Below are 23,265 nucleotides of genomic sequence, written 5' to 3' on the forward strand. Positions count from 1 at the left end.
CTAACAAAACGATGTACATCTGTCAACATGGCCAAAATGGGCACATTGATGTGTGCTGCAATTTTTAATGCTGACTGTAGTGTTGGCCTACTAAGTGAAGGCACAGCTAAATATATTGCTACCCACAAGCCTTTGCCAGCCATGCCAATCACATGCCATCGCAAGCATGGACTAGTGCATTTAGCGAAGATGGCCGAAATCTCTGCAGCGCTTATGCACATGATTGGTGCCACATGTAGGATCACATTGAACGAAAGTAGCATACTTACGTGTTTTTGTTGGGCTTTAATTGCTCCTCTAGGTTTTTGGGCACAGTCACCATGACATTGATTTGGCAAAATATATACTTGCTTTGTAGCTCATTAGGTACACATGTAGTGTAATATATTGTAACGTCACGATCGCACTATGTTAAAACAACACTGTATTTTACATATAAGCCTTGTGCCATAACCTCAGTTTCACTTGGTCCTTCTCTTTCACCATCACTTCTTCGCCTTTAGTCGACATTCCTCCTCTCCATCGGGAGGCTGACCATCCTGGTCAGCAAGTGACTGCACTAAGGTCGTGATCCTGAATGGACTAAAGTGGAAAAATGTCCAGTTTTACAGGATACGCACAGCGGTCTCTCCTTGCGGTGGGGCACGAGCTTAGTTATGGGCATAACAGATGTCGCCAAGGTCCTGAGTCGAACACTGCTAACAATGTTCTGCATTGTCTTCCCCTTGTGCTGCGGACATTCTCCAGTTTGTCAGCCTCGTTCTTATGCAATGCAAAGACACTTTATTCATAGGCTTTTACTGCACGTGTATGTTTGGTCAGCCCTTTGGCCCCGTTCACCTGTGTGAGCCCACTGTTCATCATGTTTGGACTATGGCAGGTCTTTTTTTACGCCTGGTTCTCCTTTACTTAGCACCCTCTGCAGGCTTAGACCTTGTGCTGGTGCATCTTAGGGTTGTCCGCATTCTTGTCTGGAACCTTGCTCACATCTACTGACCCCAAGACAGACATGTCTTTGTTAAAAGTGAACTCCCTGCTGGAGTGCAACAGGAACTGGTCGTAGCATCTTGTCTTTGGCAGTTTCTTATTAACCACTGGCTCGCAATAGGTCAGGATAGGTTGCGACAGGCGCTGCAGCTCGACAGGCTTACCATTATTGCAGATGTGCTGCAGGTGTCATGTCACCAGTCTTCTCTTTTTTACTGACTCACTTCCTCTTCATTTGCCTTTGTGCCTTGCTTGCTTTACACCGTGACAATATACTCTGCACTTGAACCTCGCCATAACAAAGTTTAAGGGGAGTTGAAAATACAATAGACAGTTTTAGTTTAGCGTACGCTATACCATTGTGTATGCTATAATATAGCAGGTCCATACTGCGCATGTGCAGGATGCTAAACGACTCATTGCGTATAGCATACACACGCAATTTGTCAGATTTAGCGTTAACGTCTTTGCGTGGTTTGCATAGTTTGTGGGAAACATGGCAGCAGTCCTGGCTGCCAGCTTCGAAATGAATTTGTTGTTGCTTTCGTAAAATGCACTTCGTTTGTAGCAAATGACTGTGTAAACGGCTTTCGCTTAGTCTCAGGCAGCTTCGACAACAGAGTTTTATGGATAACCTTGTGGAGTTTTCAAGATCGCTTCTCATTTCGAACAAGTCGAAGCCTAACGAAAGAAACCTTTGAGATGTCAGTTCCACCTATCGGTAAAATCGGGAGATGGCTGGGACTACAACATCTGGCCTCTGAGATCGGAAGATCTCGCGGGCCAACTAAAACTGCAATAAACGTGCGCTGCTTAGTGTACACTTTACTATAGCATATAGTGTACGCAAATATAACGTGCGCTATACTATAACTGTCTAATATATGCCACATGTTGTACACAAATTAAACACACGAACCGAACCGCTGCATGGCCACATGATGATGATGATGATCTCTATGGCCTTTCCCTTTGTTTTTGGTGATCTACTGGAGCACGACATATAGTTCTGGGTTGCTGTTCTGGACATTTTTTAATTCCGCCATATTGTCAAATACGCCATCTTGTCAGCTCTGATTGGCTCATAGGGCTGTTATGGCATTGGCTCAAAGTGCTGCCATTGCAAATGTCTAGAATAGCATCCCTGGCCTCTGTATTTTGAAAAAAGTTATTGTAAGAAAAAAAGGGGTGGGGAACATGTGATGAAAGTCCGCTGTTGCTTGGCAGCATATTCGTCATGAGAGTTTTGAGCTGCCATGCCAAGCGAGTGTCAAACCTCGTGAAAAGCAATTACTCAGTGCATTTTCTTGGTTTGGGAAAGAAATCTAGTTAGTCTACTGGCAGGACAATTTTACTTGGATAAAACAAGGTGGTAAAGGCACAGTTCTCCATGGGCATTGGAAGGGAAATTCCATTAACCGAGTTATATCCATTGTTTCATTATAGCCCATTTTATCGTAGCAAGTTTTGAGTGTAAATGGAATCAAGGGCTCTCATTTCTAAAATGAATGTGTTTGTGTGTTTTACTGTCCTCTGGTTGCGTCATGTAATATGTTGGCACTCTCCCTTTGGCAGGTGCCTCCGTATGTACTGGTCCTCATGTGCGCCACTTCATACCGCATTCACTCCATCTACGTGCTACGGCTGTTCAATGACCCCGTTGCTATGGCCCTGCTGTATGCCTCCCTTAGCTTCCTCATCAGGCGGCGCTGGGTGCTGGGCTGCATCCTGTTCAGGTATGTCTCAGAGTCAAGATTTTTTTTACCTGTAGCTGCTTGTCTTGTTTTGATATATAGCACTCTGCATAGCAAAATAATTCAGATAAGCATTTTACCCAAGGTTTACAGATTGCTGCAGTCATGATCAGGCATTCTTCTTTCAACGGAGACCTTGTGCACGTCCCCAATAACTGCGATCTATCTGACTGTAGTAGAATGCTACACCCATTTTGATGTCCTGAGAAAAATAAGGAAACAAGCAATTTCTCACAGTGGAAACGGCCATCTTACTGTTTGCTTGCATGCTTGCGTGCTCATAAATAGCATCTAGCAGTTATAAGGTAGTCTGGGGTGCTGTTGAAGAATAACATAGTAGCTGAATGGAAGTGTGTCTGTGTGCACAATGAGCCCATATCTTTCCACCAGTTGGTTTTGAAAGCTCCGACTGCAGAATATTCACCTTGGAAGCCATAATAATGCAGTGCCACCTAGCAGATTTGTGCAAAAGAAAGGCCTCAGCATTTGCAGTGCTGATGTGTGTTGAGCACTCAGAATCTAGTCTGCAAAAGAAATGTCTTTGTTGGCAGCAGTGATGCTCGATATCAGTGCATTCAGCATTGTTTTGCACCAGATTCTTGACACATCCTCCATTCTGGGTATGTGCTCTGTTTGGCACTCATTGTCCTCATTGTCATGTAAGCCTAATTTTTGTTGTTGGGCTATTTTCATGACGATGAAGAATTGCATGCCAACACACCTTGCCTGTTGAGGTCTTCAAAGTGCATGCATACATCACCGCTCTCATTGCATGTGAGTGCAGTTCGTGAGTAAACCTTGCAGAGACTACCTGGCATGATTGTGCAAAAGCACAGAGGTTAGCATGTCCAGCTTCCAAGTACACATTGCTGCAGTGACACGGGTTTTAATACTAGTGCTGGTGGTAGGCAAAGCTTTATACTGAGTGCTTACTTGGCTACTCTCTGCACGTTTTGACCACATTTGCATGTGCCACCTGAGGTGTTGCAATTGATCACTTGACTGTTCCACCACTATAGAAGTTTCTGCTGACTGGGTGGGCACTGCTGCTGCTCGCATGCCCAAACAGCTGGCACACAGGACATCACCTGGGTTTTGAATCGAACCAAGAACCGTACGTGAACTGAAACTCTAGTCAGACCTGAACCCAAACCGATATTCTTAGAGCGGGCCTGAAACAGAACCGAACCCGAACTGAAAAAAGTAATAGTAGTTACCAGTTCACCAAAAAAAAGTTCAAGCATGTAGGATGCAAATGGGTGCTAAATAAATAAACGAGTTTTCAAAGTAATTACTTTCCAGTCAGCCCACCCCACAGGAACATCGTTAAGGCTCATGAAATGAGTGAGTATGGGGATAGACGATTGGGATCTGCTGATAACTATACGGCCACTTCGGCAGAGACGCTTGCACTTCTGAACCTGGCCATGGGGCCGAAACATCATTTCAGGGGCACCGCAGAACCATTTCTGAAGAAGCCCACACTACTTCAGCCATGAGGCCAGCTGAACAGCAAAATGCACACGCAAGGACACACTCTAGAGAGCAAGAAACATGGGGACTTCAAGAATGGAAAATAGGAAAACCAACTAGTTCATCAGCTCAGCTTCTTGTAACAGTAACTCTTCGGTCGCTAATGGGCGCCGTCATCTTCCCAGTGCATGGTGACAACGGCTGTAAATGGAAAAAAAAAATCGCTTTTGTTGTGTGCCATGGTTTAACACACAATCGATGTTTCCAAGCACAGTACAATGAGCTCTTCGATTTCTGAAAATCTATCCTTTGAAACAATGGGTGTGATTTGGACAATTTTGTCCGCGTTTAGTCATCGCAAGGCTCTGCATCACGTGCAGTTGCGTCAAGTTTGCTGCAGTGCTTAGTACAAACTGTCGTTGTTCACCGTTCTAAAGCATCAATCTACTAGACTAGAAGCTTGGAGTTGTAAGTTATGTAATACAGTGTGAATCCACCCTCTGTCACACATCACAGTTTACATACCACCAGTCCAGTAGTAAATAATTGAAGCAAGAAAAAAATGAACCGACTATGCTGCTGTCAATGCGTGGAGGCTAAGCCTACCCTATGTAGACACAGGCATTCTCACTAATTAGGTCTGTCTTTCTGTCTTTTATATGCACCTGAAAATTTCTCCGTATCAGAGAACTCTATTCATAAACTGCACGTTCTAGAAAAAAACGTTGTTACTCATTCTTATCAAGGTGCCTTGACTGCTTTCTGATAGCTCATTTTCGAAAAAGCCATTGCTAAAATTGCGGCAATGGCATCAATGCAAAAAGTTTATCCAAGTGCCCCGCATCGTGGTACGAACGAGTCTACAAAGCAAAAGAAAAAAAAGACCGCATACAGAATCGCATGGCCACTGCACACGTTGTCGGCATTTCAATGCCCAGATTTACACGGCATCCTCATATTCGATTGTATCTGAAAATGTTACTATTCGACTACCCTTATAACCTTCTACTGTTGTCTGCGTCCTCAGTATAGACGACAATAAGAGGAAATATGTAAAAAGGCAACGAAGCACCCTGGATGGCACCGTGGGCAGCACTGCAATCTTTACTACCCTTGTAGGGGTGCAGGCTGCTGGCCTTTTTTCTATGGAGTTACTCGGTGGTTATAGAAATGATACCTAAACGTCCTCATCACAAAAATATGCATCATCAAGAGCACAATTTCTTTAATAAATCGAACCTTTCTACTGAAATACCACGGTCAAGACGCTTTATTCCAAGAAGGAAAAATGGTGCCAATGTAATAAACGAACACGAGCCAGTGATTAATGATGACTTTCTACAGATGAAGATGAAATCCGCATAAATGCTTAGACTAATTTCCCCCATGAACGGAAGCGGCCAGCCTGGCCGCACATTAGACGGTGGAACGGAGATGAAAGGGCTTCAGGCAGAAAACATGCACGATCTCTGTTCCGCGGCAGCGTTGGTCAGTTAGGGAATCAACAGGTGTAACGCGATAGTTCACTGGCGAGGTCTGCTCTATGACTTTGTAGGGGCCAATATATCGAGACTCAAGCTTCTCACATAAACTGGGTGTTCGTATAGGTGTCCACAGGCGCACATCATCACCAGGGCGGTAGGAAAAGACGCGGTGAGAGGCATCATGCCGATGTTTGCGATCGTCTTGGCTTGCTTCAGTGTTGATACGGGCATGACAATGACATTGGGCAAGACGAGACACAAACTGGTCGCAAATGAATGGTGAAGCGTTGACGGGGCCAGAGAAGAAAGAAACGTCAAGTATCGGAGAATAGCGGAGAGTATCGGAGAAACGGAGAGTATCCGGTAGTCCGTTGAACAGACATATTGTATGCAAATGTTACAAATGGGAGAATCACATCCCAGTTACGATGGTCAGGTTGAATATACATGGATAGCATGTCGCATAGCATGCAATGAAATCACTCTGTTGGGCCATTGGTTTGAGGGTGGTAGCTAGACGTTACCTTGTGCATGGTGTTGGACACTTGCAGAGCTTGGTTAAGAGTGCTTGAAAAAAATGCCTTGCCTCGGTCTCTTAAAAGAATGTGAGGTGCTCCGTGACGTAAGTAGATAGCCTGCAAGAAGAAGGCCACTACTTCTGAGGCAGCTCCTGAACGTACTGAGGCTGCTTCGGCATACCGGGTCAAGTGGTCAACAGCAGTGACGATCCATCTGTTGCCATCTGGAGTAGGTGGGAGTGGCCCGAAAAGGTCAATGCCGACGACAGAGAAGGGTTGTGCTGGACAAGGAAGTGGTTGTAGCGTCCTGACCAGAGCAGTAGTAGGTCGCTTACGGTGTTGGCAAAGCGTGCACGAGGCAACATATCTAGCTATGCTTGTAAAAAGACCTGGCCAAAAGAATCGCCTGCGTATGCGCTCGTGTGTTTTGTGGTTACCCAAGTGGCCTGACGTAGGGTCATCGTGTGAGGCCTGCAGAACTGCAGTGCCAAGAGAGCACGGTAGAATGGGAACCCATTGATGGCCTTCCGGGTGAAAAATGTAACGGTAGAGCACGTCATCTTCGAACTTGAACAGTTTAAGCTGTTTCCGTAGCCTGGCATTGGGTGGAGATGAAACACCGCTAAGGTGATTGATAATATCATGGCAATAAGAATCTGCGTGCTGGTGAGTGGAAAGCACTGAAGGGCGGTTTGATGGAGTCAAGGAGGAAATCAGTCTAACAGATGATGCGTCCTCCGTGCGGCCAATTTGACAAGGTGATGTGATGTGCTCCGATGATGGTGGTAATGGGCTTTGTGAAAGAGCATCGGCATCTTGGTGCTTTCTTCTGGACTTGTATATGACATCGAAGTCATATGCTTATAATCGGGCTATCCAGCGGCCAAGGCGTCTCGACAAGTTCTTGATTGCCGACAACCAACATCGGGCATGATGGTTGGTCACGACCGTGAAATGTCGACCGTGGATGTATGGACGAAATTTCTGAATGGACCAGACAACGGCCAAACACTCTTGTTCGGTTATCGAGTACTTCTTTTCTGCGGAAGTCAGAACGCGGCTTGCACATGCAACAACTTTTTCACAAAATTCGGGGTCGCGCTGCAGCAGTATGGCACCAATTCCTTGACCACTAGCGTCAGTATGCAGTAATGTGGCCGCCTTGTCATCAAAATGACAAAGAACAGCTGGGAATTTTAGTGCGCGCTCAAGTTTTTGGAACGCGGCTTCACACTGATCATTCCAATCGAAGGAACTGGAACTAGCAAGGAGCTTGTGGAGGGGCGAGGCAATGCTGGCCAAGTTCCGGGTTTAAACGTCAGAAGTATGAGGCGAGTCCAAGGAAGCTGCACAGTTCTTTTGCATGAACTGAGCGTGGAAAGTTGGGCACTGCTGAAATTTTGTCCGGATCAGGCTGGATGCCATCGTTGCTAACGAGATGACCCAGGGCTTTAATCGTGCTAGCGAAACGGCACTTCCTCGTGTTTAGTTGAAGTCCGACATTAGAAAGGCATGTGAGCACTTCATCTAAGCGTTGCAGATGATCAGTGAAAGTCTAGGAAAACACGATGATGTCGTGGAGGCAACATAGACAAGCTTTCCACTTGAGGCCGTGAAGAACAGTGTCAATTATTCTTTCAAATGTGGCAGGAGCATTGCATAGGCCAAAAGGCATTACGTTAAACTCGTGAAGACCGTCCGGAGTAGAAAAGGCGTCAGCTTGTGGTAACAAGCTGACGCATAGGCCAGACAGGTAGGTGTGTTAACAAGCGCTTGCAAGAACATAACCTATCCTTAAGCGGGGACCAGGCAAGCAATTTGGTGGTTCATTACCATGGCTGCAATAAGTGCAAGAAAAGTGCGCCATTGTTTGGTCGTGTGACCTTTTAGGGAAAGGCAAGACCAGATGCGAATGCGAAATCTTAGCTTTTCACATTGGAAATGAGAAAGAAATTTGTGTCAGTGATACGTCTTTGTGTTTAACAAACAAAGAATGTGCTTACCTATCGAGTAGGTAAAATATGATTAATAAAAAATTGACATTCATGCACAGGTCTTGGGAGGAGTAGAACTTGCGCATGCGTCGGCTGTTTTCACATGGTAATGTATCTTCGAGGTGTTATCTGTGCACATGTCTTGGGAGGAGTTGAAGATGCACATTCGTTGGAGGTTATGTGCGGCAATGTAAATTTCAATAAAGTATAGTAAGCATCCAGCGTCCGTCTGTGTCTAACACCTTTTCCTTGTGTGCTCATCCTTTGTGTTTCGCTGGTGCCCCCTTTTTCAAGTTCATCATGCACCAACTGGCTCAAGAGCTTGCGCTAATGTAAAACAACAACTCATCCGAGTCAAAGACCGCCTCGAAAAAGAAAGGTTTCCGGGCGTCATCTACAAAATCCCTTTCCAGGACTGCCAGGCATGCTACGTAGGCGAGACGGGGAACTTTAAAAGAAGGCTACAGCAACACCGCAGTGATGTAGCCAAAGGACACACGGTTTCCAGTGCCCTTGCAGAGCATCACGAAAAGACTGGATACAGTATTAACTGGCATTCGGCTTCTGTCATTGAAGGAGAGAAAAAATTATCATCCCAATAGCTCCTTGAATCATTCTGCATACAATCTACTACTAACACGATAAACCGGACACGGGGCCCCCTCCCTGAGTTGTACACAAGCGCATTACATCTTCCGACGCATATATAATAAAGACCATCATGCATTCGTTCATTGTGAACAAGGCACCCGTAGTGGGCGCTGAAACGTCAATCTGTGTTCTGAATTTTTTAAGTTGGTGAGTGTACGTTAACTCAGCCATGTTCTTTCCTCGCCAGACGAGTTTTCGTCAAACCCTAGAATTCACTGCTGAATGACGTATGCTGTTGTGGCCATCTTGGTCGCATTGGAAAGAACTACTATTCTTCAATTTCCGGCCACATTTTCGTCCGTCCCCCTATTTAGAAATACTGCTCCGAAAGAAAGTCCCAGCGTGCGACCCCATTCTCCTATTCAGTGCACGTCACTAAATAAAGTCCTGCAGTTGGCTTAGGCGGCTGGCGTTATCTGCTACGGTGCGCGGACACACTTGAAAAGTGAACTGTGATGCCATTTGGAAGCCGCTCACCTCGTGCACCGCCCATAGAGGCGATAGTCACTGATAGCCACCTAGTGGGTGCTTCCAACAGTACGCGCGGGAGCAGTAGCAGATGACAACCCTTTGCAGCAAGGATGGCTGCAGTTCGCGGCTGAGATTTCTCCTTTGTTCGGGTGCCAGGCTGCTGCTTCTGTGGCGACAGCTGTAGGGAAGACAATGACCTCTGTGGGAGCGGGTATGAACACGATGTTACCGGTGTTTGGGACAACATGGTCCACATACGTGCCAGGTGCATCCCACAGCCAAACGCCATGAACCCCATTTACATGAAGTGGAGCTCATGCTAACTAGCCGATAAATTTTGTTGACTAATGCGGTCTCTCGATCGTTTTTTTTTTTTCATTCTACCCTTGCCGTAATGCTGCTTCTGTACTTCAAAAATCAGCACCTGTCGTTAGTGCAGACTTATATCAAACAAATCCGCACGGTGCAATGTCTGCATATGCCATTGTGATTTTTCTGTCGATGAATACATGTGACATCGCCGAATAAGTCCAGTTGAAGTCGCCTCAAGAAGAGTAATTGCGAATTTACTGATGGAAATGCGTACACTAGTCAACGAAGTTACCAAACGCGTGGGTTAATAAAAGAGCGTGTTTGTGGTGTACCGCCAATGCAATTCTGCTGCATACACTGATGAACTGCCATTCCCACTGCAGTTATTGCAATCTTAAATTCCTCAAGGGAGCTGCTTTAAAACGTACAAACGTCTGACTAACTTTTCAGTGTTTCTTTTTATATTAATAGAGAGAGGTGCCACATGATATATTTAAAGGCAGAGCAGCGCCAGTCAAAGTAGATGAGCGCTGGCAGCAAGGCCGGGTTTAGTTCTGTGCAGCGTAAGCATAATAAGAAAGAATTCAGTTGAGTACGAAATTCACATGCAAGAAGGAACTACATTGTGAAACAAACAAATCGCTCGGCGTGTTAAGTCTGCTCAGGCAGCATCGAGATGTGATGACTTCCCAAATGTGGCACGAACTTTTCAGCGAAATATGGAAAAATACCATATGCAGCAACTATTAGCAATTCTTGTCCCGAACTACCCATTTTCTAAACACACTACCAATAAAAAAAAAGAACAGTATCTAAGATGCCCTCGGGAATGAAGCACTTCCTTGGTATCATTCCTATAAGACACAGCGTGATATATACCCTTTACAAACGAGGCAGGGTGAAAACTTCACAGCTCAAAAGAATCAACAAGAGTTATGCATTGAGCAACTAGCAACAGTTAAACATGTGCGAAGCCACACATAAAATAGATGTAAAAATATGAAGTGCGCAACAGCTGGTGCAAGGATTTACCGGGTCACACAAAACCATCAATTTCAGTTCTTGCAAACTTCAGTAGCTTTAACATACAACATAATCCGCTCGTGCAGTCGTGCTGCCTAGCTAGCGCAATGCGGTAAACAAGCGGAAAACAATATAAGCGGCAAACAGCATTCCGAACTTTGGCGAAATGCCTTTAAACCGCATGCTGCACTGCAGACGAACTTCGTCGCTTACACATCTATGATCGAGTGAAAAAAAAAAAACACCTACGAGACAAAGGAAAGGATGAGCACGAGAAATTTCCCGCCGAAGCAGCGATCCATTTTTGCTACCGTTGCTCCCGGTGATGAGGCTTTGTGGGGAATGATTAGAATCGTGTCGCCGGCACGTTTTCGCCGGTATTTGAGCCCCCCACCCTGCAACATTTCTTCTTCGACATTCCTTGAAACTTTGGCCACTTCACACATGCGAAGGGTGTTGCCTATTTTGCTCTGAAAGCACTATCAACGACACAACAAACTACGGCGCGCGTCTGGCTCCTCTCATGCGTGTGCGCAAGCCTGCCACCAGTGACCTGTCCATCGGCGCGCACTACGCGTATAGTGATGTCAGAATGTCGGAAGTTTGTCACTCGAATCAAGGTAGGCCAGAAAGGAAAGCGAGCTCGCTACAACTTCGAAAAGTGATGCGACCCTGCCGAAAAACACAGCGACGACCACCCGCCGGCGGTTTCAAGCGACGGCTGTGACGTGGGATGCAACGGACCTGGCGAGCTAGGCCTAGTGACGTCGCCGGCCGAGAGTGTTGCAGAAGCAGCGTTCGACACGATACAAAGATGGTGCAGCCAGCGGAATTGCTCCAACGGCAGAAGCAAGCAGGGGAAAACCTCCAACAACTGGTGGGAACTTCGGCAACGAAGCGGAAATTGGACATCGTCAACAACGGTGCGGACGGGCCAGCGGAGATGGCGCCACATATTTATGTTATCGGTGCGGAAGCAGTAAGCGCTTTGGTCTCGCGTCTAAAGTGCAGTCTCTGTAGCGGCTCCGTGACTTTTGCACTTTTGACTCACAGGAGCGAGAATACGATCTTGGGTGTTATTCTCGACACGCATGGCGGCTGCATCCGCCATGTCGACTCTCTGATTGGCTGTGGCGAGCTCACGTGCCTTGAAATTTGTGCCGGGAAACGGAAGTTTTGCGAATGTCATTTTGCGTTTTCATCAAGATGACGAAACGTGACATGCAGCTGCAAATTTTATGGACTAATACATTTTTTTGGTCCTTGGCAGATATATTGTGATGTTAGCGCTTCAAAAAGAATGTGAGCGGTAGCGTGCAGAAGCCAGTGCAATGCATCTGCAGTTGCGCGAATATGTGGTGGCGATCCAAGATATGCGCCATGCCAGCTTGCTGATTGGCTGAAGGAATATCTCGTGAGGAGCGTCAGAGGAAGGGCTGTTTCGTAAACGTCATTTTGACGATGCGTGACGTTGCGCTGGGCGGCCATTGCTGAGATTTTCCGCCATAATTTTTGCTGCGACGAGCCGCGCGAATTATGGTAATGAGCAGCCATATGCAGCGACAGCCGAGAGGAATGCGTATCGCCACATTTCCCCGCCGTTTGGCGCCACGAAAATCTTTTCTTCATAACGCGTGCTCATAGTATTTGCATCGCTCTCGGGTAGTGTTGGCATTTGTGTTTGGGTCCATCATTTTTTAAAAGAACGCGTTTATACGAAATAGTATTGGTTAAACATAGCAAACTTTCGGCAATGTTGTCCACTTTTCACTGCTACATATGTATTGTAATCAAGATTAATGCCTTTTCGCACAATCAAAAGTTATGACAACGGCCTCTTTCTAATTTATAAAAAGAAATGTACGCAAGGCGGCGCCTTGAAGTTTCCTCCCGCACCAGCGAAATGAACAAGAGATAACAGCGCCGGCGCTTGCGTCGCGCTAGTGAATATCTCTGGCGCGCGCAACGCTATCGGTGATACTCGGTCGTTTCTCAGCCAGCCGAGTCGAGCTGAGTCACTTGCGTTTCACGAGATAGCGATAACGTGGCCTAGAACATGCGCGCATCGCCACTGGTAGATCACGTATGTTGTCTCAAGCAAGAAAACAAGCGCGTTGGCGCCAACATGCGATGACTCATTCCATTTTCCGGAGACACGCATCCTAGCTATTGAAGCAGACGACGGCTTGTACACAGCAGACGACGGAAGCGAGAAGCGTTTTCGACGGAATAATCATACGCTTTGAGATAGCTGCTTTATTTTTACTGCGGAGGAAAACTGTTTTGCTTTACCGATAACGCTACATTAAGTGACTTCATTTCGATTTCTTAGGCGAAATGTCAAGCTGGCGTCACGTTACGTAAGCAAAACGGGGCCACCAGCGCCATTTTGTTTGCGTCGTGCCTACGTCACCCACCGAAGAAAATGGCGGAATGTGCAGAATAGCGCCCCTTGATAGGGTGGCTACCACGGAGGAAGGAAACTAAGGAGAGGCCCTGACGACACTCTTTGTGAAGCAAAAGTGAAGCCGGAATTTGGCGTTGCTCATGGCGATGCTCCGCTTTTTGGGCCACCCTCCTCTCTTGTTTACATCTTTCGCGAAACCACGCCGCGCTGCGCGTGGTGTCGCGCGCGGAGCGCGCGCGCTCGCTCAACATCTGGCAGAGCAGGGTGCAGGTAACACAGCGCAACAAGACACGGTGACTAACGCAAACCCACCCACTCAGCGCCTTTGCCACGGCCTGAAACCTACCAGAGCAACACGTGTGAGCGCTCAAAACCATAACAACGCCGCCATTGTGGCCCAAAAGGCGTGGCCATACAACAAAAAAAAATAAAAAAGCAGCAAAAAAATGAGAACCTACTATGTCATTTCCGCCACACTTTTCTCCTAGCGCGCGGAGGGGGTAGGGCCTCTCCTTAGTTTCCTTCCTCCGTGGTGGCTACCCTTGAGTCAAGCTTCTCGCCATTTGTTTAAACTGCGGTGATGATGATGATGAACCCTCGATCAATGGCACAAACCCACTATGGGGGATAGGCCACGAATGGGGTGGTAATATGATTGAATAAATAAAATAATTTGGTTAATAAATAACTAACACGAAAAGTAAAATAAATATATAATCCAAGATGAAAAAGAAACTGTGAATACATGAGTAAAACTAGTGATCAATACTATAGTAAACCTTGCGTTGATAGGAATACTAAAAAAAAAAGGAAAGAAAAAAAGAATAATAATAAAGAAGACAAATACTTAAACTTGAGTAAGCTAAATTTTTGAATAATAATACTACAAGGATTTAAACTGTGCATTTGTGTTTTTACTTTTTAAATTTTCTAGACTGAAGTAGAAGTAAATCAATTGTGGAAACCAAGAACTATTAACAAGGCATTCTTTTTGTGCCACAAAGAAAATTATAAATGGCTAGGCAAACGTTCCTGTGGCTGTATCCCAATACTGTTGCTCCAAGGGAGAGAATAGCAGTGCTGTTTAAAGGCAATCCTAAATTTTGAAGTGGGATTTCTAGACAGTTTTCTATGAACAGAAAATTGCCGACAGGATAATAAAACAATGATTTATAGATTCCGGTTCATTGCAGAGGTAGCATAGAGGGGATACCGCCAGACCACACCTGTGCAAGTAAAAGTTAAGTGTTGGAATACGGCAACGCAGCCTAGTAAATGAAACTTCGAATTTCCGGTTAGGACACCATTTCCGGTGTTGTTGTTTCCAAGTGGAGCTCGCTGTGCGTGAAAAACAGCAAGACAGTCATGAATACAGTAGTAAAGGCTACTCAACAATAGACCGTAAAGGCTACTCAACAATAGACCATATTCACACTATCAATCAGGTGATAGAAAAATGTGCGGAATATAACCAACCTTTATATATAGCTTTCATTGATTACGAGAAAGCGTTTGATTTAGTCGAAACCTCAGCAGTCATGGAGGCATTGCGGAATCAGGGTGTAGACAAGCCGTATGTAAAAATACTGAAAGATATCTATAGCGGCTCCACAGCCACCGTAGTCCTCCATAAAGAAAGCAACAAAATCCCAATAAAGAAAGGCGTCAGGCAGGGAGATACGATCTCTCCAATGCTATTCACAGCGTGTTTACAGGAAGTATTCAGAGACCTGGATTGGGAAGAATTGGGGATAGGAGTTAATGGAGAATACCTTAGTAACTTGCGATTCGCTGATGATATTGCCTTGCTTAGTAACTCAGGGGACCAACTGCAATGCATGCTCACTTACCTGGAGAGGCAAAGCCGAAGGGTGGGTCTAAAAATTAATCTGCAGAAAACTAAAGTAATGTTTAACAGTCTCGGAAGGGAACAGCAGTTTATAATAGGTAGTGAGGCACTGGAAGTGGTAAGGGAATACATCTACTTAGGACAGGTAGTGACTGCGGATCCGGATCATGAGATTGAAATAATCAGAAGAATAAGAATGGGCTGGGGTGCGTTTGGCAGGCATTCTCAGATCATGATCAGCAGGTTGCCATTATCCCTCAAGGGAAAAGTTTATAACAGCTGTGTCTTACCAGTACTCACGTATGGGGCAGAAACCTGGAGGCTTACGAAAAGGGTTCTACTTAAACTGAGGACGACGCAACGAGCTATGGAAAGAAGAATGATAGGTGTAACGTTAAGGGATAAGAAAAGAGCAGATTGGGTGAGGGAACAAACGCGAGTTAATGATATCTTAGTTGAAATCAAGAAAAAGAAATGGGCATGGGCAGGACACGTAATGAGGAGGGAAGGTAACCGATGGTCATTAAGAGTTACGGAATGGATTCCAAGGGAAAGAAAGCGTAGCAGAGGGCGGCAGAAAGTTAGGTGGGCGGATGAGATTAAGAAGTTTGCAGGGACAACATGGCCACAATTAGTACATGACCGGGGTAGTTGGAGAAGTATAGGAGAGGCCTTTGCCCTGCAGTGGGCATAACCAGGCTGATGATGATGATGATGATTTTGGAGCTGTACGAGACCATGTGCGATGCCGACTTCTCGATCCAGCAAAATGGTGAGGTTACCTTTTGCGATGCCTATCCTTGATTGGTCTTGTGAGCACTCGACGAGGACAAACATGCTACTTCAAGGCAGTAACGTCACACAGTCATTGACCACGCGTAAAGCCCCATGAAGATGTTCATCCTCCAAATTCGAATCCGAAGAACCGTAGTTAGAAAAAGTCACAAACAAGTCACGCAGATTAGTGATTGCCCCTTATTCATGAAGAAAATCCATGCCCATGCCGAGAACACTTGGGCAGCACAAGGAAAGATGCTACGAAAGTCGAAGTACAAACTGCAAGGCTGTCGGTGTATCGTCCAATGGGTGACACAAGGTGTCCTCTAGCCCTGATCAGATGTGGGCCGTCTCACGCTGTCAGCACCTTGCGCAGCTGAGTGGCCAGTGAGGCACTCTTAACCGGGTAACCAGTTCCCGTATCGACAAGTGCAGTTACCGAATAGCAGTCGATGGAAACAGTAATAGCAGCGGAAGTTCTTTTGGCAGTTGCGAATGAAGGCATCAGCGGTACGTCGCGAGGGGGTGGCATCAGCGGAGGATATTTGGTGGTTTGCATGACCGGCCTCACCCAAGGAGGTCGCTGTTTTCAGGTTTCCCGGCGCGCGCTTCCGCCGTTGACTCTAATGGAATCAAAGCCTTATTGAACGCAATTTGTTGACGCGTGCTGACAAGGTGATGACGACCGCGACTGTCTTTACTGCGGGCCAGGAAGAAGACGTTTGCTTTCCAAGTATTCCTGGATCTCATGCAGCGTTCACCATAGCGTGGGCAACGGGCGTTCTGGTGGTATCCCCGCAGGCCAATCCGTCGGTAATGGCAGTCGCGATATAAGTCTCCCCACAGTGGTAGCACAATAGACTGTTGTCGGGAGCACGCCATACTGTGTACTTGCGCGGGCCAGGATGAAAGGCTGCTTGCAGAGTCCTGCGGTGGGTTGGATTTGGGAAGCATCCAGGAATCCCAGCAGGAGGCTGTGAGAAACGGGCCATTGATGGCATAGAAACCCGATGAGCATCCGCATACGGGAACATGGGAGGTTCGGTACATGTTGGTTGCGAGGGATGAACCACCTGCTTGATTTCCTCCCGAATGACGTCCGTAAGAGCCGCAGCACTTGGAGGTGCCGGATCCAATGCATAACACTTCTGGAGTTCTTCTCAAACAATCTGCCGCATTAGTTCACTAAGGTAATCCCTGTCATCATTTGCTGGTACAAGCCAGCATGCAGCAGTCATAGTCGTCTGGCGTTCATACTGCGAGAGCTGCTGCCGAAGCATGCGTTCTATGACTGTTGCCTCATGGACGAACTGAGACACTGTTGTAGGAGGATCATGCATGAGGCCCGCAAAAAGCTGTTCTTTTATGCCTCGCATTAACAGACGCACCTTGTCTTCTGGCATTAGTGAGTCGGCCCGACCGAACAGTCGTGTCATGTCTGTGACTGACATGGCGATGGTTTCGTTCAGCATTTGGAACCTCAAGGATAGTGCCTGTTCAGCTCTTTCTTTCCTTTCGGGGCTGCTGAAGGTGTCCCAAAGCAGTCGGTAAAACTCTTGCCAGCTGGTCAATGAAGCTTCGTGGTTCTCATGCCACACTTTCGCTGCGTCTAAAAGGGAAGAGTAGACATTCTTCCACTTTTTTTTTTTTTTTAAGATCAAGATCAGCTTTTATTTATTCAATCAAGAAAATAAAATCACAGTAACAAGATATACAGAAGGAGGTCCCAAAGCGCAAGGCTGTAGGGGGACCTCCTGTTCTAATTAGAAATATCAAAACAAGTTAGGTTACAGCAAACGCAGCAAAGTTTTAAAGTTGTCTACAAATAATTACACATGACAGCAAAGGAACCAAAACATATGATAGTACAAAGAATGGCGTTATGAACAAAGAAAAGTAACAAAACAATTCAGGTTAATGCAAATATAGCAAAGAGGTAGAATTGTTAACATGTATTAATGCAAGAAAACAAGTAAACTGAAAACATGGCATAACACTGTATATAATTACATCATGTACTGAATTAAAAACAAAACAAAACATGGGAAGTGAAATGTAGCCTATGAGGCAGTGTTCTAACAATAACTGACACAAGGAAACAAGTGGACAGATATGATGAAATGTTGGTGAAATGTTAAAGATATATAATGTTTTACCCATAATGAAGCAAACAAGACATGTTAAATTACATTACAGCAATTACAAATTAAGTAAATTTGAGAATAAATGCTTTTTAAAGCTGCCTATACTGGGAGACAGCTTTATGTCCGTTGGAATACAGTTCCAGTAAGACATCGCTGTGAACGAAGAAGTGAATTTGCCAAAATTAGTTCTGATTTTGGGTAATAAGAAGTTGTTAGCTAATGCAAATCGAGTATTATTATGATTAGCAAGTTGTTCAGTGTTAAAGATTATTTGGGGAATGTTTAAGTGAAGGGAATTATAGACAAGGATTGCCATGTTTAATTGAAATAGTTTATGAATTGTGAGAATGCGATGCTCTTGCAAAAGAGCAGATGCACTACATCGAGGTGACTGGAAAGTAATAATGCGGATGGCCTGGTTCTGGACGTATTGTAAAGGAAGAAGATGAGAGCTATATGTGTTGCCCCAAGTCGCAATGCAGTAATTGAAGTGACTGTGAATAAATGCATGATAAAGAGATAGCAAGGTTGGTAGTCTAAAGTATGGACGTGCTTTTATAAGAATCCGGATACCGTATCCAATTTTTTGCTTTAGATGTGAAATATGGGTAGTGTACTTTAAATTGGAATCGAGGACAACCCCCAAAAAACGACAATGACTAGAAGGTTTGATGGGGTAACTATCGATAGCTATGGTTGGAATATTTATTATTTTCTTTTGAGTGGGGTGAAATAGCATGAAGACTGTTTTACTAGGGTTAATTTCTAAAGAGTTGCAACGACACCAGCGAATAATGTTTTCCAAATCGGTATTGAGCTTAGAAGTGAGGCTATTAATATAGGTGTCAGCAGTTAGAATCGTAGTGTCGTCCGCATAGAGATAAGGATCGCAATGCGAAAGATGGGCAGTTAAGTCATTAATGTAGATAGTGAAGAGTAATGGGCCTAGTATAGACCCCTGAGGAACTCCCCTATCAATTAATTTGAAGTTAGAAAGGTGATTAGAAATACTAACAGCCTGTTGCCTATTAGTTAAATAATCACGAACAAAAGCCAGCGCCGGTCCTACAACGCCGATTGCGTTTAATTTAGTAATTAAAATGTTATGGAGAATTGAATCAAACGCTTTGGTGAGGTCAATAAACACTGCTCCTGCATATTTACCTTCGTCAATGTGGTGCTTAATTCGATCAGTGAATGAAAGAAGTGCAAGATTAGTAGAGTAACCTGCTCGAAAGCCAAACTGCGTGGTGCAAAGAATGTCAAATTTTGTTAGATACTTAGTTAGACGCTTTTCAAAACATTTCTCTATAATTTTGCTGAACACGGATAATATAGCAATAGGGCGATAGTTGGAAATCAACCCTCTATCACCTTTTTTAAATACAGGTATTATTTTGGCTTTCTTAAGTTTAGATGGAAATACACCGCATTTAAATAAAAGGTTAATTACATAAGAAAATGGGTCAGCAATGATATCAGCAACATATTTTAGGTGCACTGGTTGTATTTCATCAAGACCTGCACTTGTTAGCTTTAGTTGTTGTATGACATTGTATATTTCGTCCGGAATGGTAGGATGTAAAAAAAAAGATTGTGGTTGTCTCTGGGGTGCTGTTATAGGACTGGTAGGAAGGGGCTTATTATTATCGGAAAAGAAATTATTAAATTCATTTGCAATGTCTGATGGATTTCGATACGTGCCACTAGAGCTTGAAATCTCACTTATTGGCGAGTCTTTTAAGTTTCTGTTCAAAAAAGAGTTTATGAGCTTCCACTGTTTAGCGATACCTTCAGCTTCATTAATTTTAATTTCATAGTACTTCTTTTTGGCATCTTTTAACAATTTGTTTAGGACATTTTTGTAGCAAGCATATCGCTTCTGCAATCTGAAGTTAAATGGGCAACGTTTAATTTTCTTGTACATATTCTCTTTCTTGCGCATGCACATTAGCAAAGCATCTGTGAGCCACGGGTTGTGGGGTGCTGGATACTTCCTGTTACATCGAACAAAAGTGGTTGCATCATGGACACATTGCTGTATTACAGATGAAAAGCGTACAAAAGCTAGCTCAGCGTTTGATTCAGATTTTATCGTCGACCAGTCAAAAGAAGAGATGGAATCTATGAATTGAACTTTGTTAAACAAGGACTTTTGGAAAGAACGCTCAGCGCGTGGTGAGGCATGAGACAAGCGACAAAAGATGGGATAGTGGTCTGTAATGTCGAGTGTTGTTACGCCACACTCATCACATGATAGGTAGTTAGATAAAATATGGTCAATGAGCGTGCTTGGGCCACCTGTGATACATCTTGTTGGTACTGTAAGCAGCTGTTCGTAACCAAAGCCCGCAAAGCAATTCGAGTATTCAACCGCGTTCTGATTGGATTCATCCAGAAGGTTAATGTTGATATCTCCCATAATAACAACGTTTTTTCTTTCGCAGGATATCTTATCTAGGCTTTCGTATAGTGCAGAGCAGAACTGTGAGACTGACGATGATGGCGAGCGATATATGCAAGCTAAGATGGTTTTTTCAGCATCAGTTTGTGTATGTTCGTCATCAATTTCAATCCAAACAGATTCAGTGTTGTCAGCTAGGAGGGAGAGGTCATTCCGACGTTTATATTTTATAGAAGATGATACAAAAATAGCAGAACCACCATAATGGTTTGATTGTCGGTGACAGTACTCTGCTGAGTATTGTGGTAAACAGCATAAGTTTTTATCGTCAGTTGATAGCCACGTCTCAGACACACAGATGAAGGAAAAGTGGTGGCCAAGGGATGCTAGATAAGCATGAATGTCGTCACAATGTTTTCTGAGACTGTGTGCATTAAAGTGGATAGCTGATAAACCTGGGCCTTGAAAAAAACGTTGAAGACGTTTTGTCGAGTAATACATGTTGAAGTGTTATGAAGTTTAGCCTGCAATAGTTGACTACCAGAGATCAATTAGGTTGCCTGGCTAAACACGGAAAGGTCTGCGTCCTTTGAGATGCGAAATACTCGGCTGTCAGCCGACTTTCTCGTCTTGATGTGGCAATTATCCGTCCACAGATACATCCATCCACATTCCCGCTTTAACTTCAACGCTTTAGCGAACAGCCTTTTATTTTCCAGCGTCAGGTGGTCGTTTACATAAACAGGGCGACTTTGCGATCCACCAAAGCCGAGGTCATTAGTGTTCAGCCTAGCCTTTCGTGCCTTAGCGACGAAATCTTGCTTCTTGGCTCGTGAGCAGAAGCGGGCAATGACATTTTTCTCAGCTGTTCCAACCTTCCCTGGAACTCGATGAACGACATCAATGTCACTATCCGTGATGGGACAGTCAATTTTTGCCCCTACAGCTTTTATAATTGCCGCGCAGTCCTCTCCCTGTGTACACGGGATGTTCTTCAATTCAACGTTGTTTAACCTAGAGTACTGCTCAAGTTCCGACACTTTTGCAGTTAAAGTTTCATTCTGTGATTGCAGAGTTTCATTAACAGTTCTTAAGCGCTCATTCTCTGACTTCACTTTCTCGACAAGAGAATTCAGCATTTGGACACTTGAGACTAGGCTATCGATTTCGGCCTTCATTGCATGAATTTCAGGCTGAGTTGATGAAATCTTCTGTTTCGTTTTTTCAACCAGTTTTTCGACTACTTCTTCGAGTTTGCCTTCAGACCAGGCCTCAAGCAGCTGAATTCTCTTACCTAGTTCAGCAACAGTTGGCATCGTAAGATATACAAGGTATCACTCAGACAGATCAAAACACTGGCAGCAGCAGTTGCGGCAAAGAAAAAAAAAATTTTTAAAAATTAAAAAAAGAAACACCACCAACCTGCAAAGTAAGGAAACTCGTTTACGCCCGCATTCCACCAGCCGCAAGTGCTGCTGCCAAATGAAACCGGACAGACGCCAGCACCACTTTTTGAAGCCCTGTCCTATCAGCAGATAATCTCAAGGCGATGGTCCGCAGGTGACGTTGGTTACGCACGCGCAGTAGCCACGGATAGACCAGCTTCGTTGAACAGGTCAGAAACGCGCGCTCCAGCGGTGCAGGCAGGACGGGTACGTGACGCCGCTTGGGTGAATGGTTGGGTGAACGTTGGCTGGTCTGCAAAGTAAGGAAACTCGTTTACGCCCGCATTCCACCAGCCGCAAGTGCTGCTGCCAAATGAAACCGGACAGACGCCAGCACCACTTTTTGAAGCCCTGTCCTATCAGCAGATAATCTCAAGGCGATGGTCCGCAGGTGACGTTGGTTACGCACGCGCAGTAGCCACGGATAGACCAGCTTCGTTGAACAGGTCAGAAACGCGCGCTCCAGCGGTGCAGGCAGGACGGGTACGTGACGCCGCTTGGGTGAATGGTTGGGTGAACGTTGGCTGGTCTGCAAAGTAAGGAAACTCGTTTACGCCCGCATTCCACCAGCCGCAAGTGCTTCTGCCAAATACGGCGATCATTGCAATCATTAAAGGTGACGACCTGGTCGAAATGGTCTAACCAGTCTGTGACATCCTCAAAGGCGTCGCCGTGGAACGGGTCAGGCGTGCGAGGCATGTTGACAATGCATGATACAGCAGCATTTGGGATCCCCTAGTTTGGCTTGTGGTTGTTGACATCTTCCTCGCAGAGCTTGCCAGGGGAGCGTATTGCGGTGGAAGACCTTGGAGGCGACGGCTGCTTCCATGGGTTTCTGCTGTCCCTGAGATACTGCGTCGGTAGCTTCTAGTTCAGAACCAGTAGGCATAGGGCATGTCCGTACCCAGCACCTCCACCAGTTTGTCGTGAGAGGAAAAGGCAACCAGTCAGTTTCAAGCAAGCGGTTTTTTACTGTTCGTTTTTGCAGCAGCTACTACACACACTTCTTCATCTTCGGCTTCCAGTGTTACTAGCGTGTGGCAATATTTTTGAGATTGCTGATGATATTACCCTGCCTATCTTTCAGTGCATACATCTTGGTTTGTCCGATGCATAGTTTCCTTCTCACTGTTTTCAGGCTGCATCCATTTTTTACTGCATCCTCAGTCTTTCTCATGTCATAATTTTGAATATCCCTCATTTTCTACTTGTTGATTAGTTTTGACAGTGTCATGAATTCTATCTGGTCTCTTGAGTTGGACACTTTCATTCTTTGTCTTTTCTTTGTTAGGTTCTTTGTTACTTGGGAGAGCTTCCCTACTGGTTGACTTGATGCCTTACCTCCCACTTCAATTCCTGCTTCTGAAGCCAGCCTAGTTACGGTTTCATTCATTGCCTCTATGTCATCTTCATCTCTGTGTTCTAAGGCTGCGTATTTGTTCGCAAGTGCCAGCCGGAATTGGTTTGCTTTTATCCTTACTGTGTCTAGCTTGGCCTGTTTCTTCTTAATCAGTTTTGCTCTTTTGCTCTTCAAATTGAGGTGAATCCTAGCCCTCACTAACCTATGATCAC

The 23,265-nt window shown here is 45.1% G+C and overlaps 1 protein-coding gene across 2 annotated transcripts in view; it reads left to right on the plus strand.

Annotated features, from left to right (window-relative positions):
* Window positions 1-23,265, plus strand: part of Alg3 (Alg3, alpha-1,3- mannosyltransferase) — a 156,135-nt gene that overhangs the window by 40,099 nt on the left and 92,771 nt on the right. For both annotated transcript variants that reach the window (XM_055065668.2, XM_050169410.3), the window contains exon 4: window positions 2,563-2,723. In XM_055065668.2, coding sequence (XP_054921643.1) covers window positions 2,563-2,723 — 161 coding nt within the window. The remainder of the gene's footprint in view (window positions 1-2,562; window positions 2,724-23,265) is intronic.

Source organism: Dermacentor andersoni, chromosome 3 (genome assembly GCF_023375885.2).
Source record: "Dermacentor andersoni chromosome 3, qqDerAnde1_hic_scaffold, whole genome shotgun sequence".
Taxonomy (NCBI): Eukaryota; Metazoa; Arthropoda; class Arachnida; order Ixodida; family Ixodidae; genus Dermacentor; species Dermacentor andersoni.